Here is an 18,467-nt window from a genome sequence, read left to right on the forward strand (position 1 = left end):
CTGCCATGTGACCTCCTCTGGTTTATTTCCACACGTCTATTAAAAGACGATGCCAAGTTAGGAGCCCCGTAGGAAGACAGCCTTGGCAGGGCGGCTAATTTGGGCCTACACGACCTGCGCAACACAGCGGAAATGGGCAATTTGGGTTTCTAAAAAACACCCCTGGAGGTCCAGAGGTTGTTTATCCCCAGAGGGTGGGGTGGGTGAGCCATTCCTAGTGATGTCTGTGCAAGTCCTATGCCAAAAACCTTACCATCTCGCTCTGCGTGCACTAATATGAAACTGTCCAGGATTTCGTCCTGGTTTTGCGTTGTTCTTCTAACCCTTAATGTATTTCTTTAAAAAGAAAAAAAAAATCAGACAAGCACATGGAAGCTTAACGCAGGTCCAATAAACTTGCTCTCCACATTTTGAACATTGTATAAGAGCACTATGAAAACAGACACATGGAGAGTTTCCAGCTGAGGTGGAGCTAGTAGTATAGCAGCTAGAGGGTGTCAGGCTAGGATTGGAGGGGCCCAGGCTCAGATTCCCACCCAGCCGTGGAGCCCCCAGAACGACCCACCTCCGCTGAATACTAGTTGCTGGGACTCGCAGGTGGGCTGAGTGTGGCTGTTGTACTTGGATCCAGCTTGCAGTCTTCCCATAAGAGGCATCTGGTTGGCCGCTGTTAGAACAGGATGCTGTACTAGACGGGTCATTGACCTCATCCAGCAGGGTTCTACTTACAGTCTTAGAAATGTAAGCATTCTTACAAACTTGGGCCAGTCATTCTCTTTCTCAGCCTCACCTACCTCACAGGTTTGTTGTGAGGATAACATAGTATGACTTCCACACACTTCTGCTGTGTGCAGAGATGCGGAATGTCTCAAACCAGCGCAAACTCCTCTTGTCTTCTGTTTTCCTCCTGGCATGTTTCTAGTCCTTATGTCTGTTGACAGAAACCTGATGAAACCGCAAAAACCTGGGGGGGGGGTGTCAGGTCCCTGTAATGTTTGCTTACCCTCTTTCCTCCATTCCACTTGCAGTTGTGACTATTATGTAACCGTAATTGCCATGATCTTGCAACTACATGTCCATGGACTCAGTCTGCATGACTGAGCCCAGCTTCGGCTGGGGAGGGTGGGATATAAATAAAATTTATTATTATCATTATTATCTGTGCTATTTTGGTGCAGGATGAGGTATGCAATGTCATGGAGAACAGGCCCAGCCATCAGCCTTCCACACTCCTGCCTACAAGGAATATAATGATCTGTGGAAACTCAGGAGACACTCCCCTCACCTCTTGACTATTTCTTTTGCAGGGCACACAGACATGTGGCTGGAGTGGCCAGGCAGAGCACGGCCAACGGGGAGCAAAGCCCCAGTCCCAGAGCCCAGCAGCAGCCAGCAGGCAAGACCCAGGGTGGCACAGTGAATGGCACAGGTGAGAGTGGAGAGAGAGGAGGAGGAGGAGGTGATGGTCTCTCCTCTGAAGCTGTAAAGCCAGCCCTGTGTGCCACCTCACTTGTGGAGGACCTGCATTGCTCTCCCACCTGCATTAATGTAACTTTGAGGTTCTACCTGTAGATGAAAGATTAGCTCCCCCATGTCACTTCCCCAGTTTTACTTGACCGTCTATGCTCTACAGACAGAGGTTGCCATTGGGGAAACTCTGGGCCCTTTTCAGGGTGGTGGCGACGGACCAGGAATGAGACCTTGGGGTCCTAGTGGAGAGCTTGATGAAGATGTTGGCCCAGTGTGTGGTAGCTGGAATTGATACTAAAACGGCCCATGCTGTTATCAAAATCTATGATGCAACCACATTTGCAATGCTGTGTATACTTCTGGACTCTTCACCTCCAAAAGGATATTGTAGATCTGGAGACCGTTGGGAAAGGGGCAGCCAGAATGATCAAGGGGATGGAGGAACTCCTCTGTGAGGAAAGGTTGCAGCATTTGGGGCTGCTTAGTTTAGAGACAAAATGAGTAGAAGGTGATGCAAAAGGAGTTTATAAAACTGCACATGGCATGGAGACATTGGATAGAGAAAGGTTTTTCTCCCTCTCAATACAAGAACATGAGGCTACCTAATGAAGCTGGATGGTGGAATATTCAGAACAGACAGAAAGAAGGACTTCTTCACGCAGCAGGCAGTTAAGCTATGGAATTTGCTTCCCCAGTAGGCAGTGGTAGCCACCAACTTGGATGGCTTCACAAGAGGATTAGACCAATTCAGGGCAGGGTTACGGTTGGCTACTAGGCCAAATGGCTGTGTTCTGCCCTGACTGTCAGAGGCAGCTGGAAGCCACAGGAGGGCAGAGTGCTCTTTTGCTGAGGTCCTGCTTGCAGGCTTCCCACAGGCATTTGGTTGGCCACTGTGAGAACAGGATGCTGGACTAGATGGGCCCTTGGCCTGATGGCTCTTGCTATGTTCTTAGGAGGCATCAGCATCCCCTCAACTCTGCCATAATCGCTCCCCTCTCTTTCAGTGAATGGTGAACCTGCCAGTTCCACCCTCGATGTCCCTGAAGATGAACAGGCTGTGCCACCTGAGGCTACGTCAGGTGCGACCTCCAGCTCTGGCACAGCTCATGACTCTCCAAGGGCAGGGGAATCTGCCCCCAGCTCAGAGGCCCAGCCTTCTCAGCCAGCAGCACAGACTCTGGAGGTGCTGCCCTCTGGGTAAGTGGTGTCCTGCTCTCTGTTTGGGCACCTTGGCCATGTCATGAATGCTCGCAGCCTTAGCCAACTAGGGGGAGGTTGGGATGGGTCACCAGGGAGTTGAAACCTTTAAAAAGTATGTTTCTGAATTAGAGGCTGTTCGCTGGGAGTAGAGTTTATCCTTGCGGGAACTCCTGCTCTCTTGTCTCTTCCAAAGTTCTCTCTTTCTAAGCAGGATGGGGCCCCAGGCCTACCTCACAAGACAGTTTCAGTGATTACTGCGATCATGTCTGTGAATCCCCTTCTGCATTTAAGAAATACGAATGCTAAGTATTATCATCCTTAGAGGAATGTTACAGTATTTTTGCAAGACCTGGAGTTTTAGGGAGGAAGGGGACTGGCTGTGACTGAGGTCCAGCTGTGAGGATGCCTGATCTGGGAGCAGAGTCTGGATTACTAGGGTTATGATTAAGTTGTGAACTCGACAGTTGTGACTCCTCAGCTGCACCTGTTCTCCTTCCTTCCATCCTTCCTGGTCCTGCAATGTGGCTATTTCTGTTGAGCCTTCCGATGCCCAAACACCACCTCCTGACTCCTGCATTTCCGATGAAGGGAGCCATCTGTTTTCCTTCTGGCCTCTCGGTTCAGAGTCTCATGTGTGTGTTTGCATCACTTGCAGGTAATTGGGGGGCCAGCAGCTCAGAGCGCCTTTATGTCGGGCGTGTGAGCGCTACTGTTTTCAGGCCTCAGCCACTTCCTGTTTGCAGACAGCTGGAAAAGTCCAGGGCGTCTCAAAAGGCTCTTTCTTCCTGCTGGAGCTCTCCTCCCTTCCTGCTCACGTACTGCGGTGTGCCTGAGGTCCAGGAGGCAAGGGGGGCACCTGACGCCTTTATGCAGAGATGCTCCTGAAATGGAGGGTGCATCCCACAGCCTACAGCCAAGACTTTAAGGATCCTGGTGCTGACGGTCCCCTGCTATATAGCAAGGAGCTTGTGTGGGTGTTGGGTGGGGACTGCGCTGTGTACAAGCCAAGTTTCCCCTGCTTCTGTGGCTGAGGGATCTCAGGGCCTCTGGTGGGGCAAGTCCACAGGCACTTCCAAGCCCTGGTGTGAATGCGCGCGCATGCAGGCTGCTTCCAGCTCCTCCTGTTGGCAGCCCGGCAGTGTTTTGCTTGGCTGCGTCGGGCGCCTGCTTCAGGCCACTCCATTTGCATGGGCATAAACAGGCTTGCCGGGAGGTAGCCCATCAGAGGGGCGGGGGTGCTGTAGGCTGCCTTTATGCTGCTCTCCCTCAACATCTGCACTCAACGTGGCAAGCACAAAAGCCTCTCACATACATACAGCTGGAGCGGGGAGTGCAGGAGGCTGTGGAAAGCCATGGGACTAAACTGTTCCATATGCGGGGTGGGGGTGGGGTGTTCATGTTCCTGGGAGACCCACGACATGGCCCTCAGTGAGGAGGACCAGAAGGGGTGCTGCTGTGCAAAGCTGGGATCCTTGTGGGGAAGGGGCATCCTGCTGTCACACACAGGCTCTCTGGCTCACTCCCTCTCCCTCCAGGCTGACGGCAGAACAGACACCTCCTCTCCCCCCGCCCCTCCCCAACCTGCATCTGGTTCCTATCAGCGTTGCTCCTGCGTCGGGGACAGCGGCTCTCATTAACACGGCGGCGTGTACACCAGTTCGCGCCTCGTCTCGTGCATACAAAGAGGTGCATTATGCTCCCTTGCAGCAGGCGCGGGCTGTGGTTCTTTACGTAAGGCAGGACGTCTCGCTTGGACGGCAAGGTGACCTCAGTACTGCTGTTTTGCTACCAGCAAGCCTTGTCTCCATTCAGAGCAGAGGTAGCCCAGGAGGATGGCGAGCTGATTGCCTGGGCAGCCACCTTCCTGAGCCACATCTTGGCTTTATGGCATGGCAATGCCCTGCCCTGCCCTCTGGAGTGGAAGGCATTCCTTCTTGCAGATTGGTGGCCACTTATGATCCTCTGCAGAGCCTTCTGGAGTTTGGCTGGGGATATTTAAGAGGTGCATTCTGCATCTCCACAGTAATGTGGTCTCATATATCCTGTTTTGTTTTTTTAAAAATAAAGTTTCTAGCCTTTATGAGTTGTTGTTGTTTAAATGGCAGACTGTTCTTGGTGAAAGTGTTGCCCAATCAGGGATTGCTCCTTAATCTTGCTGTGATTGGCCAAAGCAAAACAAAGATGGGCTGTTATGTGTGCCTGCTGATGCCTTTTGGAAGCTGTAGGTCCTGCAGAAGTTGTTGGGGCCCCCAAACCTTGACACGCACCCTTGGATCTGGCTGGAGTATTGCTATACAGTTGGAGCCACTGGGTGCAGAGGAAGGGGTCCTGTGCCTTTGCTCATAGGGCAGCTTGAGTAAGCCACTGTGCCTACTTTACAGGGCTGTTGGAGTCATAGACAAAGTGAGAGTCACAAAGTTCTTGATGCTCTGGAAAATGCTAGAAATAAGTAATAGCAACAAGGGTTGCCCTGGCTCACAAAATGGGCCCTCCATCCCCTCCTCACTCTGTGCCTCCTCTCTTTCTTTCTGTCCTTCAGGTGGGAGCAACGAGAGCTGCCAAATGGGAGAGTGTATTACGTGGACCACAACACAAAGACCACTACCTGGGAGCGCCCTCTTCCGCCAGGGTAGGTGCTCCAACAAGAGCGTGCTTTGCAGGATCTGGTCTGGAGATACTCCAAGGAGGGTGGCTGGGTGTGCTGTGGGAAGCAGATGCTCTTCACAAGATCCTAACATATGTGATAACATATATATATATATACACATACACACACTTTCTACCATATATCTCCGAGGCCATAATTCCAGGGCAGGCTCAGTGTTCAGCTGCCCAGGGCTCGCAAAGACAGCTGGTACAAGGACAACCTGCTTGATTGTTTTCATTACAAAAGTTCACATTTTGCTCTTTGGTCCAAAGGCTTTTAGAGCTACTCGCTCTTAAAAAAATGCAAATAACAGCATTAATTAGTTAAAATAGCAGTAGTGGAATAGTCGCGAAAAGCACGCCTACAAAACACCAGCTTTGGAACACATTTAAATCAGCTTAAAGGTCCACTTGGCATTGGAAAGAGAGCAGAGTGTCTAGCAGGCAAGCCTCCTTGGGGAGAGCATTCCACTGCTTGGACGGCCCTTTCCTTCCTCACCTACCAACTTTGCTTCAGAAGATGGGGGAGCTTGGAAAAGCATCTGCACTGGGCACAGGGCGCTAAGCTGTTTAGGGCTTTGAAGGTAAGAACTAACACCTTGAGCTGTGCCCAGGGCAGATGCTTTTAAAACTGGCCAGGTGTCTTCCATATACCTGGTCCCAGTTGCCATGTTCTTTACTAGTCAAAGTTTCTGGGTCTTCTTCAAGGGCACATGGCCAAACAGTGTGGTACCTGAGCCCAGCACATTCTCTCTCCAAGAGGGGCATCAAGCTGGCGCTCTAGCCATTACTGGTGAAAGGTGCTTCAAGCTGTGAAAATTGCTTGGGGTTCTAAGGACAGGACTGGATTTAACAGGACGTGCCCCCCCCCCAATATCCTTCAAGCCTAATCCTGTAAGGGGAGCGCAGCTCTGGCCAGAGAAGGCCAAACTCCACCTCCCAAATCTGTTACCCTAAAGGGGTGTGTGGGTTGAAAAGGGTTAATTGCTTGGATACTGGCAGAATTATGGAAGAACATCTGGGGTGCCTGAAGAAGGGAAAATTCTTCATCCAACCCCAAAAGCCACCTCTGGCCCAGAAACAGTCCTTGGCAAAAGAAGTTCCCATGATGGTAGAAGAGGATTCATCTGCCACGTATGTGTTTGTGTGTGCGAGAGAGAAAGAGACAAACAGAAAGATTAGGCTCTTCTTTCGCCCCTGCAGCTGGGAGAAACGAGTGGATCCCCGTGGCAGGTACTACTATGTGGACCACAACACTCGCACGACCACGTGGCAGCGCCCCACCGCCGAGTACGTGCGCAACTATGAGCAGTGGCAGAGCCAGCGCAACCAGCTTCAAGGAGCCATGCAGCAATTCAGCCAAAGATTTCTCTACCAGGTGAGGGTATTCCCAGCCCCAGCCAGCCAAACTGCACAGAGTGGCTCTGCTGCCTTCCCACAGCCACCAGTCCCTTTGCTAGGCTGTGAGAGCAGTGCTCTAGGCTGCAGAGAAATAGCCCAGGAGAACTGGGTACCAGGAGGGCCTGCATCAAAGATGCCTACTAATACCTGCTGGTATCTACAGTAGAAGAGACCCAGAGGAAGAGCTGCAAGGGGACTTGGTTAGCTTACAGACAGGCCCCTTCCATAGCCCCCTCTTTTTGCGGCTTTGGTAGCCGTTGCCTGCTGGCTGCCTCGGTCCTGCCCCTGCTGCAGTCTAGTGTTGCTCTGGAGCCTTCCCTTGAGGGCTCTGAGAGCCTGATTCCATTACTAATATTGTTTGTTTCATTGTCACTATCCATAGGCAGCCCTGTAACAGAGATCCCAGGGCAGCTTACAGCAAGTAATAAAAGACAATGAAACAGTATATATTGAGAAAGGAGCAGCCAATAGTGAAACAATATGAAACTGAAAGAGAAGGCCCCGAGGTTCCCCTCCTGGTTGCTACTCACAGGGCCCCCTGCCCCTTAGTGAGGCCAGAAACAGGCATAGCTCTTGAGCTCATGGGGCCCTGCACAATCCCTCTGCCCAATGGCCCTGTAAGAACACCACTATTCTGTGTCTAATGTACCCTTAAAGAGGCCTTGTGAATGTGGTGCCTGTGGCTTGGAGTGTGGAAAGTGGCCGGTTTTCATTTAGGCATGAGCGACTAGAAATGTCTGGTTGAAATTCAGGGGATTGGGGTAAGGAGAGACTGTGTTTCCCTAGTCCTGTGAACAGATCTGGTGTGAAGCTTCCTTTTTTGATTGCCAGTACTGCTGGCTGTCCTGAAGGAAGATGCCAGTCAGGCTCCCCTCCTGCCACTCTTGCATTAGATGGTGACGGGAAGGACTCTCCAAGAATATATGATGTGGGCCCCAGTCAGGGTGCACTGCAGGGTCAGGACTTGTTGTGAGAGCCTGCTGGCCTTCCTTGGCTTGGGAACCTGCTCCCCACTCCACAACACAGGAGGCACAAGACCCTGGCAGCACCGTGGTGGTCAAAATAGAGGCCTGCATCTTGTTGTTATTCCTTTCTGTTGGGCCGATGGCTTATTCTCTGCCTCTACAGCCACACCACAACCAACCACACATTACAGTGTGGAGAAAACGGTTCTTTGCCACACCAGAGCAGCTCCCTCCACGTGGAAAGGTGTTCAGAGGGCACCATTGTTCGCCTTGTAGTGACTTTGCTGGCCAATAATGGAGTTGCTGTTCCCAGGAAGGCGACCCCAGCTTTTTGAGGGGTGTGACAGGAATGGGACTCTGAGTGAAAAGTCTTTTGACGTGAGCCTCCAGGTCCCAGGAGTTCTGTCTGCTCTGGCTTTCTCCAGAGACACGTGAGGGAGGGGGCCTAATCTAAACAGCGCGCTGCTGAGGAACTGTCTCCCCCTCCCCAGCTTGCCCAGCAGGCTTGAAATGGGTCCCCCAGCCCAGCCTGCCTGGAGTTGGATAAAGGTGCTTTGTATGGGGCCTGGACCTGTGGGGGGCTGTGGGGGAAACGCCTGTCTGTGCGGCATGAATGTTCCCTCAGTCCGTGAGCATCTCGCGCCCGGCCGTTGGGTTTCACGGTCCTCTGTGAGGGAGGCGGGGAGGGAGGAGAGGGAGGAGGCAAGCAGCCCGCAGGCCCAGCCAGGAAGCTCTGGGCGTGGACAGGGCTTGTGGGAATGATTTCATTGGAAAGGCCTGCAATATTCCCCCCCCCCCCCGGTTGTGTGTGGTTCTTGGAGGAGGTTGGAGGTGGGACTGTGGTGGGGCTCTCAGTCGCCTCATCCAGCACAGGGGCAGCAGCAGCTGCTTTCTTACCTCCCTCCCTTCCCTGCCTGCCACCTGGGCTTTTGCAGCTCCTTCGCTCCCGTCCTCTGCCCCAAGCCGCACACATTCAGGCATTTGCTGTTCCCACAGTTGGTTGGGACGTGTGTGCTGTTGTTTTTTTAGCCAACTTTGGCGGGCGGTGGGAAGAGAAGGCAGGGTGGAGGGCAAAACAGCTGGACCCCATCCTGCCTTCCAGCACTCTCTCTGGTAACTCCCGTGGTGTTTGTTTTGCCCCCTCCAGTCCACGGGTGCCCCGTCTGACAATGACCCGCTGGGCCCTCTTCCTCCTGGCTGGGGTAAGTACTGCCTGGCTTCTTGGGCTTGGGGCTGCCCTTCCTGCTGCTTGTACTGCATCTGCCTTCGGTGTAGGTGGGGTGGGTGGACTTCTCTTCCTTAATGCTGAGGGCAGGCAGGCACGAAGAGTTTGTGTTACTCGGCCAGCGAGACCTGCCTGGGCTCTGAGTTCAAATCCTGGTATCATGGCAAAACTCTCTCCCAAGTCCAGCGATGCTTCTGCTGCCGGTGGTGCATTTCCAACCCTGGCTTCATTTGTTTCTCTTTCTCTTATTTGGAGGGGGGGTGGGAGCTTCTGCTGGGCTCCCCTTGGAGCCTGCCCTGTCCCTGCTGCACCTGGGGAAGAAGGGGAGGTGATGCTAGGCAGCACAGGATATGGAGAGAGCTTGTCCATGGTGGAGACACTTTGGAAAGCAGGTAGAAGTGGTTCTTGGGGTGTAGAGCCACTGTGGAGCTTGGGATGTGCCAAAGGAGTCAGGGCTCACTGATCTGAGCCTAACACCTGGGGAAGGAGGGAAGTGTGTGTGCATGGGGAGAGGATGCTGCCTCCTGTTGGACTCTGGGACATTTAGAATGAAACCAAGGGATGTCAACAGTTTTTCTTCCCCCCTGCCCCCTACTTTTGTGAGAGAATTCAGAAGAAGCCCAGAGGGGCTGCAGGGGCCAGATGGGATCTGTGTTGCTGACACTGGACTGTGTGTGTGTTGTGCTCTTGTAAAAGGCCTAACAGAAATGTTGTGGGAGGCCACTGGGCTGTCCAGTGGGTTGGGGGAGTGGGGTCTGGAAGTCCAAACATCAGGAATTGAGAGCTCCTTTTTGAAACTTAGTGTGTGTTCGGTCAATTCTCCACCCCACCCAATTTGGGACTCAGGACCTTGGCAAGAGCAGCCCCAGGAGAGGCAGGGACTGCCTGCAAGGATTCAGGAGCTGAGAAACAGGACTGGATGGACTTGAGGAGAGATGCTCTTGGATGCCTGGAGGGGGTCAGCTCTCACCAGGGGGACCCTTTGCAAACAGTCTCGAGAGAAATAATTGCGGCTTGGGTCAGCGATGCCACTGTGGGCTGCTGGGATCTTTGCCTGAGCATCAACAGCAACTTCCCTTGGCTGGAGACAGAGGAGAGGTTGTCAGCTGCTGCTGCTGCTACTACTACAGAGGGCTGAGCATCCAGCCTCACTGAAACTGGGTCCCGGTGTCTGAGAGAGAGACAGATGTCAGGGTTTGGCTCTTGGCAGTCTTGCAGACCTAGTGCCCTTGTGGTGGTCAGGGGAGTTTGAAGACGATGAACAGACGCAGCTGTCAGAGTTCCCTGTAACCAGACACCTGCTGGCCATCTGCCGGATCATCATGAGGACCCGAAAGGTTTTATGTGACCCTTTGCCCCTCATCCTGGGCAGGGAAAGACAGAGAGGGACGGCCCTGGGGTTAAGCAGGGAAGGGGCAGTGGTGATGCACCTTCTTGCTGTTTGGATCCTCAAGAGCACAGGCTACCACGGCTGTGGGTTCTTCTTGCTCTCTCAGGGTGGTGATGGGGGTGGGGGGTGGGAGCAGACTCTCTCCCTAGGAGTCAACAAATCTGCTTTGCCCTTGGCTGATCCTGCACACACAGGCCAGGCTCCCTACCCAAGTCGCTGAGTCTCCAGGACAGCCCTGCTGGGGCTGAGAGGTCAGAGGAAGGGCCAGCTGTTTGGGGGAAGTTCAGGAGGGGGCGTGCACTGAGCCCCTCCCCACCTTTTGCAGGCCTGGCGTTAGGTTGCTTGCTGTGGTAGAAACATCAAGGGCTTCAGAGCTGAAACGGGGGGAATGAGCAAGCGTTGTAGTGGGGTAGAGGTGAGCTTGAGTGAGCAGGGAAGGGGGAGAGAGAGGCTGTCCTACTTGTGAGCTTGCAGAGGAAGGAGGTTATCACAGACTCTCATTCATGAGCACCACCTCCCTCTCTGGGAAATGGGCGCCTAAAGCTAGGCCTCTGAGGCTGGGAGATGAGCTGTGCCGGAGCCAAGGGGGTGCTGACTGGCATGCAACTTGTGTTCCCCTAGAGGAGGAGGAGAAGTGGTCCCCAACCTGAGACCTTCCAGATGTTTGAGACTCCAGCTCCCATCAGCCCTAGCCAGTGCAGTAGAGGGTACCTCCAGCTGGAAGGGTGCCAGGTGGGGGAAAGATGGATGAGGGGCAAGACTGAATTCCTTGTGGGAAGAGGCTGGCGTGTCTTGGGCCTCTTCCTTGCAAGACTTGGAGGCACTACTCTCTGCTGTGACAAGGAGCATGTCGGAAGACCCTGGCATGTCAGGCTCGTCCCATCTGAGCCTGGCTGCTGTGTGTCTGTTGGTTCTGGATTCCCCATTAGATTTCCCTGCTGGGCCCCAATCCAGCCTGGCCAGAGAGAGGGAAACTAACATTACCTCTCCATTCTTTCCTTCTCTTTCCAGAAAAAAGACAGGACAACAGGCGAATCTACTACGTGAACCACAACACCCGCACCACACAATGGGAGGACCCCCGCACCCAGGGGTAGGCTTGGCTTCCTTTTGCTGGCTTGCACTCCGGGACTCCTGTCTAGTAGCCTTGGGGCAACTGTGAGGTCTCTTCAGCCTGCAGAGGGGCATAGGAAGGCTGCAAGGGGTCTCAAGCTGTCCACCAGGCCCCACAGATGGACCTGAGTTGCATCATTCCCAGCGGCTGAAGGAATGTTCCTCCTGGGACAGGCAGGGGAGGCTCCTTCTCAGGCCCTTGGGCATGTGCCCTGAGTTCCAAGCCTGGTGAGCAGGCAGAATGACTGTGCCCAGCAAGACTGTCTCTGCCTGCTCCTGGTTCCTGCCCAAGGCTGAACTGGAGCTAGCATACTGGGCATGGGTGGGCTCATTTTGTGAGATGGGTTGAGGCCGCCAGGAGCAGAAGCTGCCGCTGTCTCCTGCTGCAGTGGGTGGGTCTCGGCAGGGGAAAGAGATCAGGCCAAGGTGTGTGTTGCCATTGAACTTCTTACTCTGCTCAGGATGATCCAGGAGCCAGCGCTGCCACCTGGCTGGGAGATGAAGTATACAAACGAGCGGGTGCGTTACTTTGTGGACCACAACACCCGCACTACCACCTTCAAAGACCCTCGTCCCGGGTTTGAGTCAGGGTAAGTCTCTCCAGTGTGGCGCTCTGCCTTCTCAGCACCGCCCAGCATCGCCTCCAGGTGCCTGTGGGTTTATTCTCGGATGGAGGATTCCTTGCGGGGGGGGGGGGGGGTTGGCCCTTGTTTGCCAGCCAGGCTTTGAGGGGTGGTGCAGTGCATTGTGGGAGCTTTTAGGACCTTCCAGATACAGTGCTGAAGATTGTGGGATATCCACTCTGTGTTCTTGGAAGGTATCTAATGAATCTGGAATGTTCACACCAACTTAAACTGTGGGAGAGAAGGAAACCAGTCAGTCTCAAGAGCCAATAAACGTGAATGTGGCCAGGGCTCCACTAAGGCCGTGTTTACTGTTGCAGGAGTAAGCAAGGTGGGTCACCTGGAGCATACGACCGAAGCTTTCGCTGGAAGTTCCACCAGTTCCGCTTCCTTTGCCACGTGAGTTGCTCATTCACCATGTTCCCAGCAGGGCAGGAGGAGAAGCTGTGAGATTCCCAGAAAATCTGTGGCTCCCAGTGGCGGGCGGTGGGTGGGGACGAGGATGCCCAAACCTAGGCAGGATGCAGGGTCCGAATGTGGGTCGTTGGGCCTCTCACAACCTATATCTCCTTCACAGTCCAACGCGCTGCCCAGCCATGTCAAGATCAGTGTCTCTCGGCAAACACTCTTCGAAGATTCCTTCCAGCAGGTGACTGAGGCCTGGGTCAGGGGGAGGGAGGGGAAGGGAGGCTGGTCATCCCTTGGGCAGAGCACCCTTGTCCTCTCCCCACTGCACCTGCCAACCTCACTTCTCTCTGCTCAGATCATGAACATGAAGCCTTATGATCTGCGGCGTCGACTGTACATCATCATGCGTGGGGAGGAGGGTTTGGACTACGGCGGAATTGCCCGGTGAGTTGGCACAGCACAGTGGGGTGGGGGTGCGAGCTTCAAATTTCCACCCTCCCTGGTCCTTTGGGATTTATCCCACCCTGGGAAAACTGTTGAAGCAGCAGCAGCGTGGAGGTGACTCAGGACATTGGGGTGGGATCGACAGGGCCTGGCCTTCTGCATGAGAGGGTCCCCTGGTTGGCTGGCTGTGCAGCCTGGGACTTGAGAGGCCTCCTGGTGGCCTCCTCTGCAGAGCTTCAAGTCCAGCGTGTTCCAGACGGGCTGCCACTTCGGCTCCAGACGGCAGCCACTCCCGCCCTGCAGGCGCTTCTGACGCATCTCCCTGTGTCCTGCCAGTGGTTTTACCCTATGGTAGGTTACGTCATGCTGTTCTACCACAGGGTAGAACCACGGACAGGATGCGGGGGCTCTCTGCACCAAAGGAGGGAGATAGCCAAGAGAGAGCAGTGATTGTGGCTGCCGAAGGAGCGTGTGTGCGCAGGCCCCCGCCCACCCTTGCGCAGGACGGGTGTCAGTGGTTGGGCCTGAATGGCTAGGCTGGGCTGGCTCTCATCAGCCATCCTTCTCTCCCGCCCCCTCCACCCCAACAGCGAATGGTTCTTCCTTCTGTCCCACGAGGTGCTCAACCCCATGTACTGCTTGTTTGAATACGCTGGCAAGAACAACTATTGCCTGCAGATCAACCCTGCCTCGTCCATCAACCCCGACCACCTCACCTACTTCCGCTTCATTGGCAGGTTCATCGCCATGGTGAGCATCTCCTATACTAGCACCTGGGGGGTGGGGCCAAGGCCTCCTCTGCCTCTGAGGGCTTTTGTGCAGGGGCAGCGTGGGGCTGGGTGGGGCTTCTGCTGCCTCTCACTACCTCGGGAGTTCTGCCCTTCACCTTGACTGCAAAATCATTGGCGGCTGTGCTTTCCATAGCATTTGCGCAAGCTATGCCACTTGCATTTTGTGGGTGCTTGCTCACAGTGTAGGCAACTTTTTCTCTAAACTCAGGTTGCCAACCCAGAAGTGCAGGTCAACCAAGAAGTGCAAGGGCCATAGCTCAGTGGCACTGTTTCTGCTTTGTATGTAGGAGGCTCCAGGTTCAATCCTTGGCATCTCCAGGTGGGCTGGGAAAGACTTCTGCCTGAAAACCTGGAGGGTGCTGCCAGTCAGTGGAGACAGTACTTTGCTTAGGTGGGCCAATGGTTTGTCTTGGAATAAAGCAGATCCTGTGTTCCTATGAAGCTGCTTTAGGTCAAATCAGGCCACGGTTTGCTCTATCCTAGTATTGCCCAGCCCAGCCTGGTGCCCTCCAGATGTTTTAAACTGCAAATCCCACCACCCCTAACCATTGGCTGCGGCTGATGAAGGGCACCAGGTCGGGGAAAGCTGCTGTGCTGGAGAGAGGAGCCTTTTCTAGCTGGGGACTGATGGAATCCATGCATCTAGCAAAAAAGAGTCCTCAAAAGCTCTGTTGGCCACAAGAAATCTGTTAGTTTTTACATTGTCACAAAGGTTCTTTGTTGCTTTTCCTTCAGGAAACTAACACAGCTTCTACCTCTCTGGGATTTGATACTGAGCTGTAGTACTTGTGGCATTCAGGAGAGGCTACTGTGAAATCTGCAGGAGCGATGCATCAAGTGTTTGCTCTTAACAATCTTTGAGGTGAAAGGGAGGCACCCCCCTCCTCTCCCAGTAGCACCCATTGCCATTAGCGGCCGCTTTGCAATGTTCATCCTGTCCAGTTCCACCCACCTCACCTGGCCAACCAGTGCTCTGGCAGCATTTTGCTTCTGGCTATGCTGCTATTTCTCCACTGTATTCTGGCCATTTGTGGATCACATGCGGAAGGACATGATGGTGTCACGGCACTAAGTGGCTGAAAGCAGCTTTGAACTCTGGTTAAATTGGGGTGGGGGGGATGTCTGTCGCCAAGGCAACCCTGTTGCACGTTGGCCTGGTTCCTTTGGCAACAGAGACACATTTCTGCCCCTCCAACAGTTTTGCTGGGAAAAGGTGTACACAGGAAAGAGAAATCATTTTTTCCCCTGGAATAAAAAAAGAAAGGGAGTTTTGCAGACTGGGAATCAAAATATTTGCGTTCTTCAAAACTAAATTTAATTCTGTGACCGAAGACGGCTTTGTATCCATTGAGTTCCGAAATGGCACGTAAAGTCTGCTGTTCTGACTTTTTGAGCAGAAAAGAAGCAGCCAGGAAAAATGGATCAGGTCAGGTGGCCTCTTTGTGACAAGAGTGTGTCATGGAACACTTTCTTCCCTTGTTTTTCCAGAGTTCTGTATTTTTGTTTCTTAGCAGAGAAAGGAGTGTAACTTTCCCCCCCTCCCTTGATCCTCCTAGCAAAAGGGGAGGAGAACTTGGGCCTTTGGCCTGGCCTGAGAATTCTACAGGAGGAAAAGGCAGCTGCCCACACCCAAAGAAGGGGGCTGCTTGGGAATTACCAAGAGGGCAGGCGCTGTCCCTAGACTGAGTCCCGGGGCCTGATCCCTGGGTGGGCTTGCCCTCCTTTCGCCTTGGAAAGAGCAGGAAGAACTTTTCCCAATGGTTTCCCCTCTTGGCTCCCCCTTCCCCTCCAAACCCTAGACTATTACTCACCACCAGGCTGGTCTTTTCCAGACGCGCAAAAGCGTCTGCGTTATTCTTGGCTCCCAGAAGACCGTTCTGTGGCCGCGGAGTTTTGATTAAACAAACGTTGCTCCAGAGCTGTTTGGGGAGCAGGCTGGCTGCCTCAGCTCCCCAGAGGGAGACATTTGGGTACCCGCTGAAAAGCAAAGTGTGGGTGGGGGGAGCTAACAGTCCCTGCGGCTTTCAGCCTTTAAAGCTCTTCAGGCGCAGGTACTGCCAAGTGCCACCAGAAACATAAGGACCCTTCCTTGGGTCATCTGGCTGAGTATCGTCATACACGGGCTGGCAGCGGCTTTCCTGGATTTCAGGCAAAGGTCCTTCCCAGCCCTGCCCGGAGATGCCATTAGGGATTGAATCAGGAACATTCTGCATGCCAAGCAAGGGCTCTGCCACTTGTGGGTCCTTATTGTTGGCAAAGGAAGAGAGGGCTTTCTTCTCGGTAACACCTCAGCTGGAGTGCACCTCCCTAAAAACCATGCCTAGCACCCATTTTGTTGCCTTTTAGGCATCAGGGTAAGGCACCCAATTCTCTGGGCATTGAAATGAGTTGTGTTTTAAAGACTAGAAATGGGAGTCCACACACACACACACACACAACCACTATGCTACTTTATGTGATTTTTGTCGCCTGGGATTTCTGTGGGACTTGGATTCCAAATGAACACGGGGATAAATGTTTCTGGCATATCAGCACTTTAAATTTTAAAAAAAGAATAACCTTGGAGCCTAGTGTGCAGTGGAGGTGTGTGTCTGGGGGAATGCAAGAAGAGAAGTGATGGGATCAGCTGCCCCTTTGGTGTGTGTGTGGGGGGGTGTTGTATTTTTGCTTTTCCTCTGCAGTTTGGTGCTAAGCTTGCTCTAACGTACTTTTTTGGGGTGTGTGTGTCTCCTTGTGCTGCAGGCTTTGTACCATGGCAAGTTCATTGACACAGGCTTCACACTGCCCTTCTACAAGCGCATGCTGAACAAGCGGCCGACCCTCAAGGACCTGGAGTCCATCGACCCCGAGTTCTACAACTCCATCGTCTGGATCAAGTCAGTGCCAGCAAGGGTGCTGCTTGCCCCCCCCCCCATTTCCTCCTGAGCCCATGTCCCATGGAGCTGCTGCCCCAAACCCACTGATGGCTTGCACAGCCACTTTTAACCTGTGGTGATCTCATAGCACCCAGCATTACAGCCCCCGCCCCTCCTATTGCTGTCGCTTGGCACCTTGCCCAAGTGTGCAGCATTTAGTTGCTCTCATCTTCTGTGTTTCATGTGCCCTGAAGGCTGAGGGTTGCAGTGTAAAAGCAGGAGGGGCAGTCCGCCAGTCCAAGGGCCAAATGTAGCCCTCCAGACCTCTCTGGGAGGTTCCCCACAAGGGGAAGTGACCCTCCAGCTGAAATAGGTCCCACCCCAGTGTAAAGAGGGAGGGTGACAAACAAGACAGAGCAAAGGGGCAAAGCAAAATAGCCCCCTAGAGAATAGACCTTGATCTGAATGTTGCTGTTATAATGAGCAGAAGAGGGAGGATGAAACTGGTGGGGGCTGCTTGTGGCATAGCGCCAAGGAATTGTGGTTTGCAAACCAAAATAGGGCTGGGGATGCTGAGAGCCGGTCTCGTGATATCTTCTGGGGGGAAATTAAGCTACTGAGACTGCAGGGGCAGTTTTGTCCTTCCCAACTAGGGACGCCATGCATGCCTGGGACTCGGGATATCCTGCCATCTACAGCAGCCACTCAGCCTGTGATCTTTAGCCCCCAAAGCATGATTCTTGTAGGTTTCAGTGGCAGCTGCTGAGGCCCCCAACTGTCCTCCTAGTGAAGATTCAGCTGCTTCTTCTCTCTCCCACCCTTTGCAGAGAGAACAACCTAGAGGAGTGTGGCCTGGAACTCTACTTCATTCAGGACATGGAGATTCTGGGCAAGGTGACCACCCACGAACTGAAGGAGGGTGGAGAGAGTATCCGGGTCACTGAGGAGAACAAGGACGAGTACATCATGTGAGTCCCTGGTCCCCACTTTCCTGAGGCTTAGAGGTGCATTGAGAAGCAGCTTGGCCAGAGGCTCTTTCATTTTGCATGCCATTTGGCTCCAGGAATTGCCTCTTCGCTGGGCTGCTGACCAGGCAGTTCGGTAGGCCATGAAATTAAGCTCTGCACTCTGCTGTTATGCTCACCAGCTAGCCTTGAGCATTTGGTGCTCAGTTCCCCATCTGTAAAATGGGAATGTTGTGGACCAACTTCACTGGCTGATTCTGAGAATGAATGCGATACAGATGATAAGGCATTTGGGATACTCAATTGTGGTGTGTGTGTTCATTAATCCATGAAATGCAGGAAATAGGGTCCTCCCAAAATCACATAGCTGAGGTTTGGATCAAGCCAGGGCCAGGCCAATCAGCTGCAGGTCTTTAAGTGCCCAAGGAGTGCTGAGTGGCTGGTCTGTCTATCCTTGCAGGTTGCTGACGGACTGGCGGTTCACCCGGGGTGTGGAGGAGCAGACCAAGGCCTTTCTGGATGGCTTCAATGAGGTGGCACCTCTGGAGTGGCTGCGGTACTTTGATGAGAAGGAGCTAGAGGTGAGCTGGGCTGTTGGAAGCGTGGGGGCCTCCTCTCCTACCCAGAGGGGCCTGTCCTCCTGCCCTGGGCTCTGCCTTCGTACATTGTCAGGCTGTGCAGAGGTCACAGCAGTTGAGTGATCTACTGTCTGGCTTCCAATGAGCCAACTACATGGTTATCTACCATCTTACGTTCCTGCAGCCCCTCGATAAGGCTGCCACTGCAAGACCTCTGACTGTTAATTGTCAGTGGAACAATTATTGAGAGAAAGGAACATTTCAGAGGGACCTTGGTATTTACTCAATTTGAATTTTTAAAAAAAGTTCTAATTGAATCTCCCCACTGCCCCTCGCCCTCTGACTAACCAGGAAGTAAATATTGTAAAAAACACACACATATTTTAGTCAAGT

The 18,467-nt window shown here is 53.3% G+C and overlaps 2 protein-coding genes across 2 annotated transcripts in view; one reads left to right on the forward strand and one right to left on the reverse strand.

Annotated features, from left to right (window-relative positions):
- The window catches only part of NQO1 (NAD(P)H quinone dehydrogenase 1), a 178,685-nt gene that overhangs the window by 29,749 nt on the left and 130,469 nt on the right, over positions 1–18,467 (reverse strand). The gene's annotated exons all lie outside the window — the stretch shown is intronic.
- Positions 1–18,467, forward strand: part of WWP2 (WW domain containing E3 ubiquitin protein ligase 2) — a 37,894-nt gene that overhangs the window by 16,621 nt on the left and 2,806 nt on the right. The window contains exons 7-20 of the mRNA XM_053399830.1: positions 1,308–1,429; positions 2,475–2,667; positions 5,210–5,299; positions 6,520–6,694; positions 8,830–8,884; positions 11,309–11,390; positions 11,872–12,000; positions 12,354–12,432; positions 12,611–12,682; positions 12,797–12,885; positions 13,476–13,635; positions 16,419–16,552; positions 17,359–17,499; positions 17,957–18,077. Of these exons, the coding sequence (XP_053255805.1) occupies positions 1,308–1,429; positions 2,475–2,667; positions 5,210–5,299; positions 6,520–6,694; positions 8,830–8,884; positions 11,309–11,390; positions 11,872–12,000; positions 12,354–12,432; positions 12,611–12,682; positions 12,797–12,885; positions 13,476–13,635; positions 16,419–16,552; positions 17,359–17,499; positions 17,957–18,077 (1,642 nt within the window). The remainder of the gene's footprint in view (positions 1–1,307; positions 1,430–2,474; positions 2,668–5,209; positions 5,300–6,519; positions 6,695–8,829; positions 8,885–11,308; positions 11,391–11,871; positions 12,001–12,353; positions 12,433–12,610; positions 12,683–12,796; positions 12,886–13,475; positions 13,636–16,418; positions 16,553–17,358; positions 17,500–17,956; positions 18,078–18,467) is intronic.

Source organism: Podarcis raffonei, chromosome 8, assembly GCF_027172205.1.
Source record: "Podarcis raffonei isolate rPodRaf1 chromosome 8, rPodRaf1.pri, whole genome shotgun sequence".
NCBI lineage: Eukaryota > Metazoa > Chordata > Lepidosauria > Squamata > Lacertidae > Podarcis > Podarcis raffonei.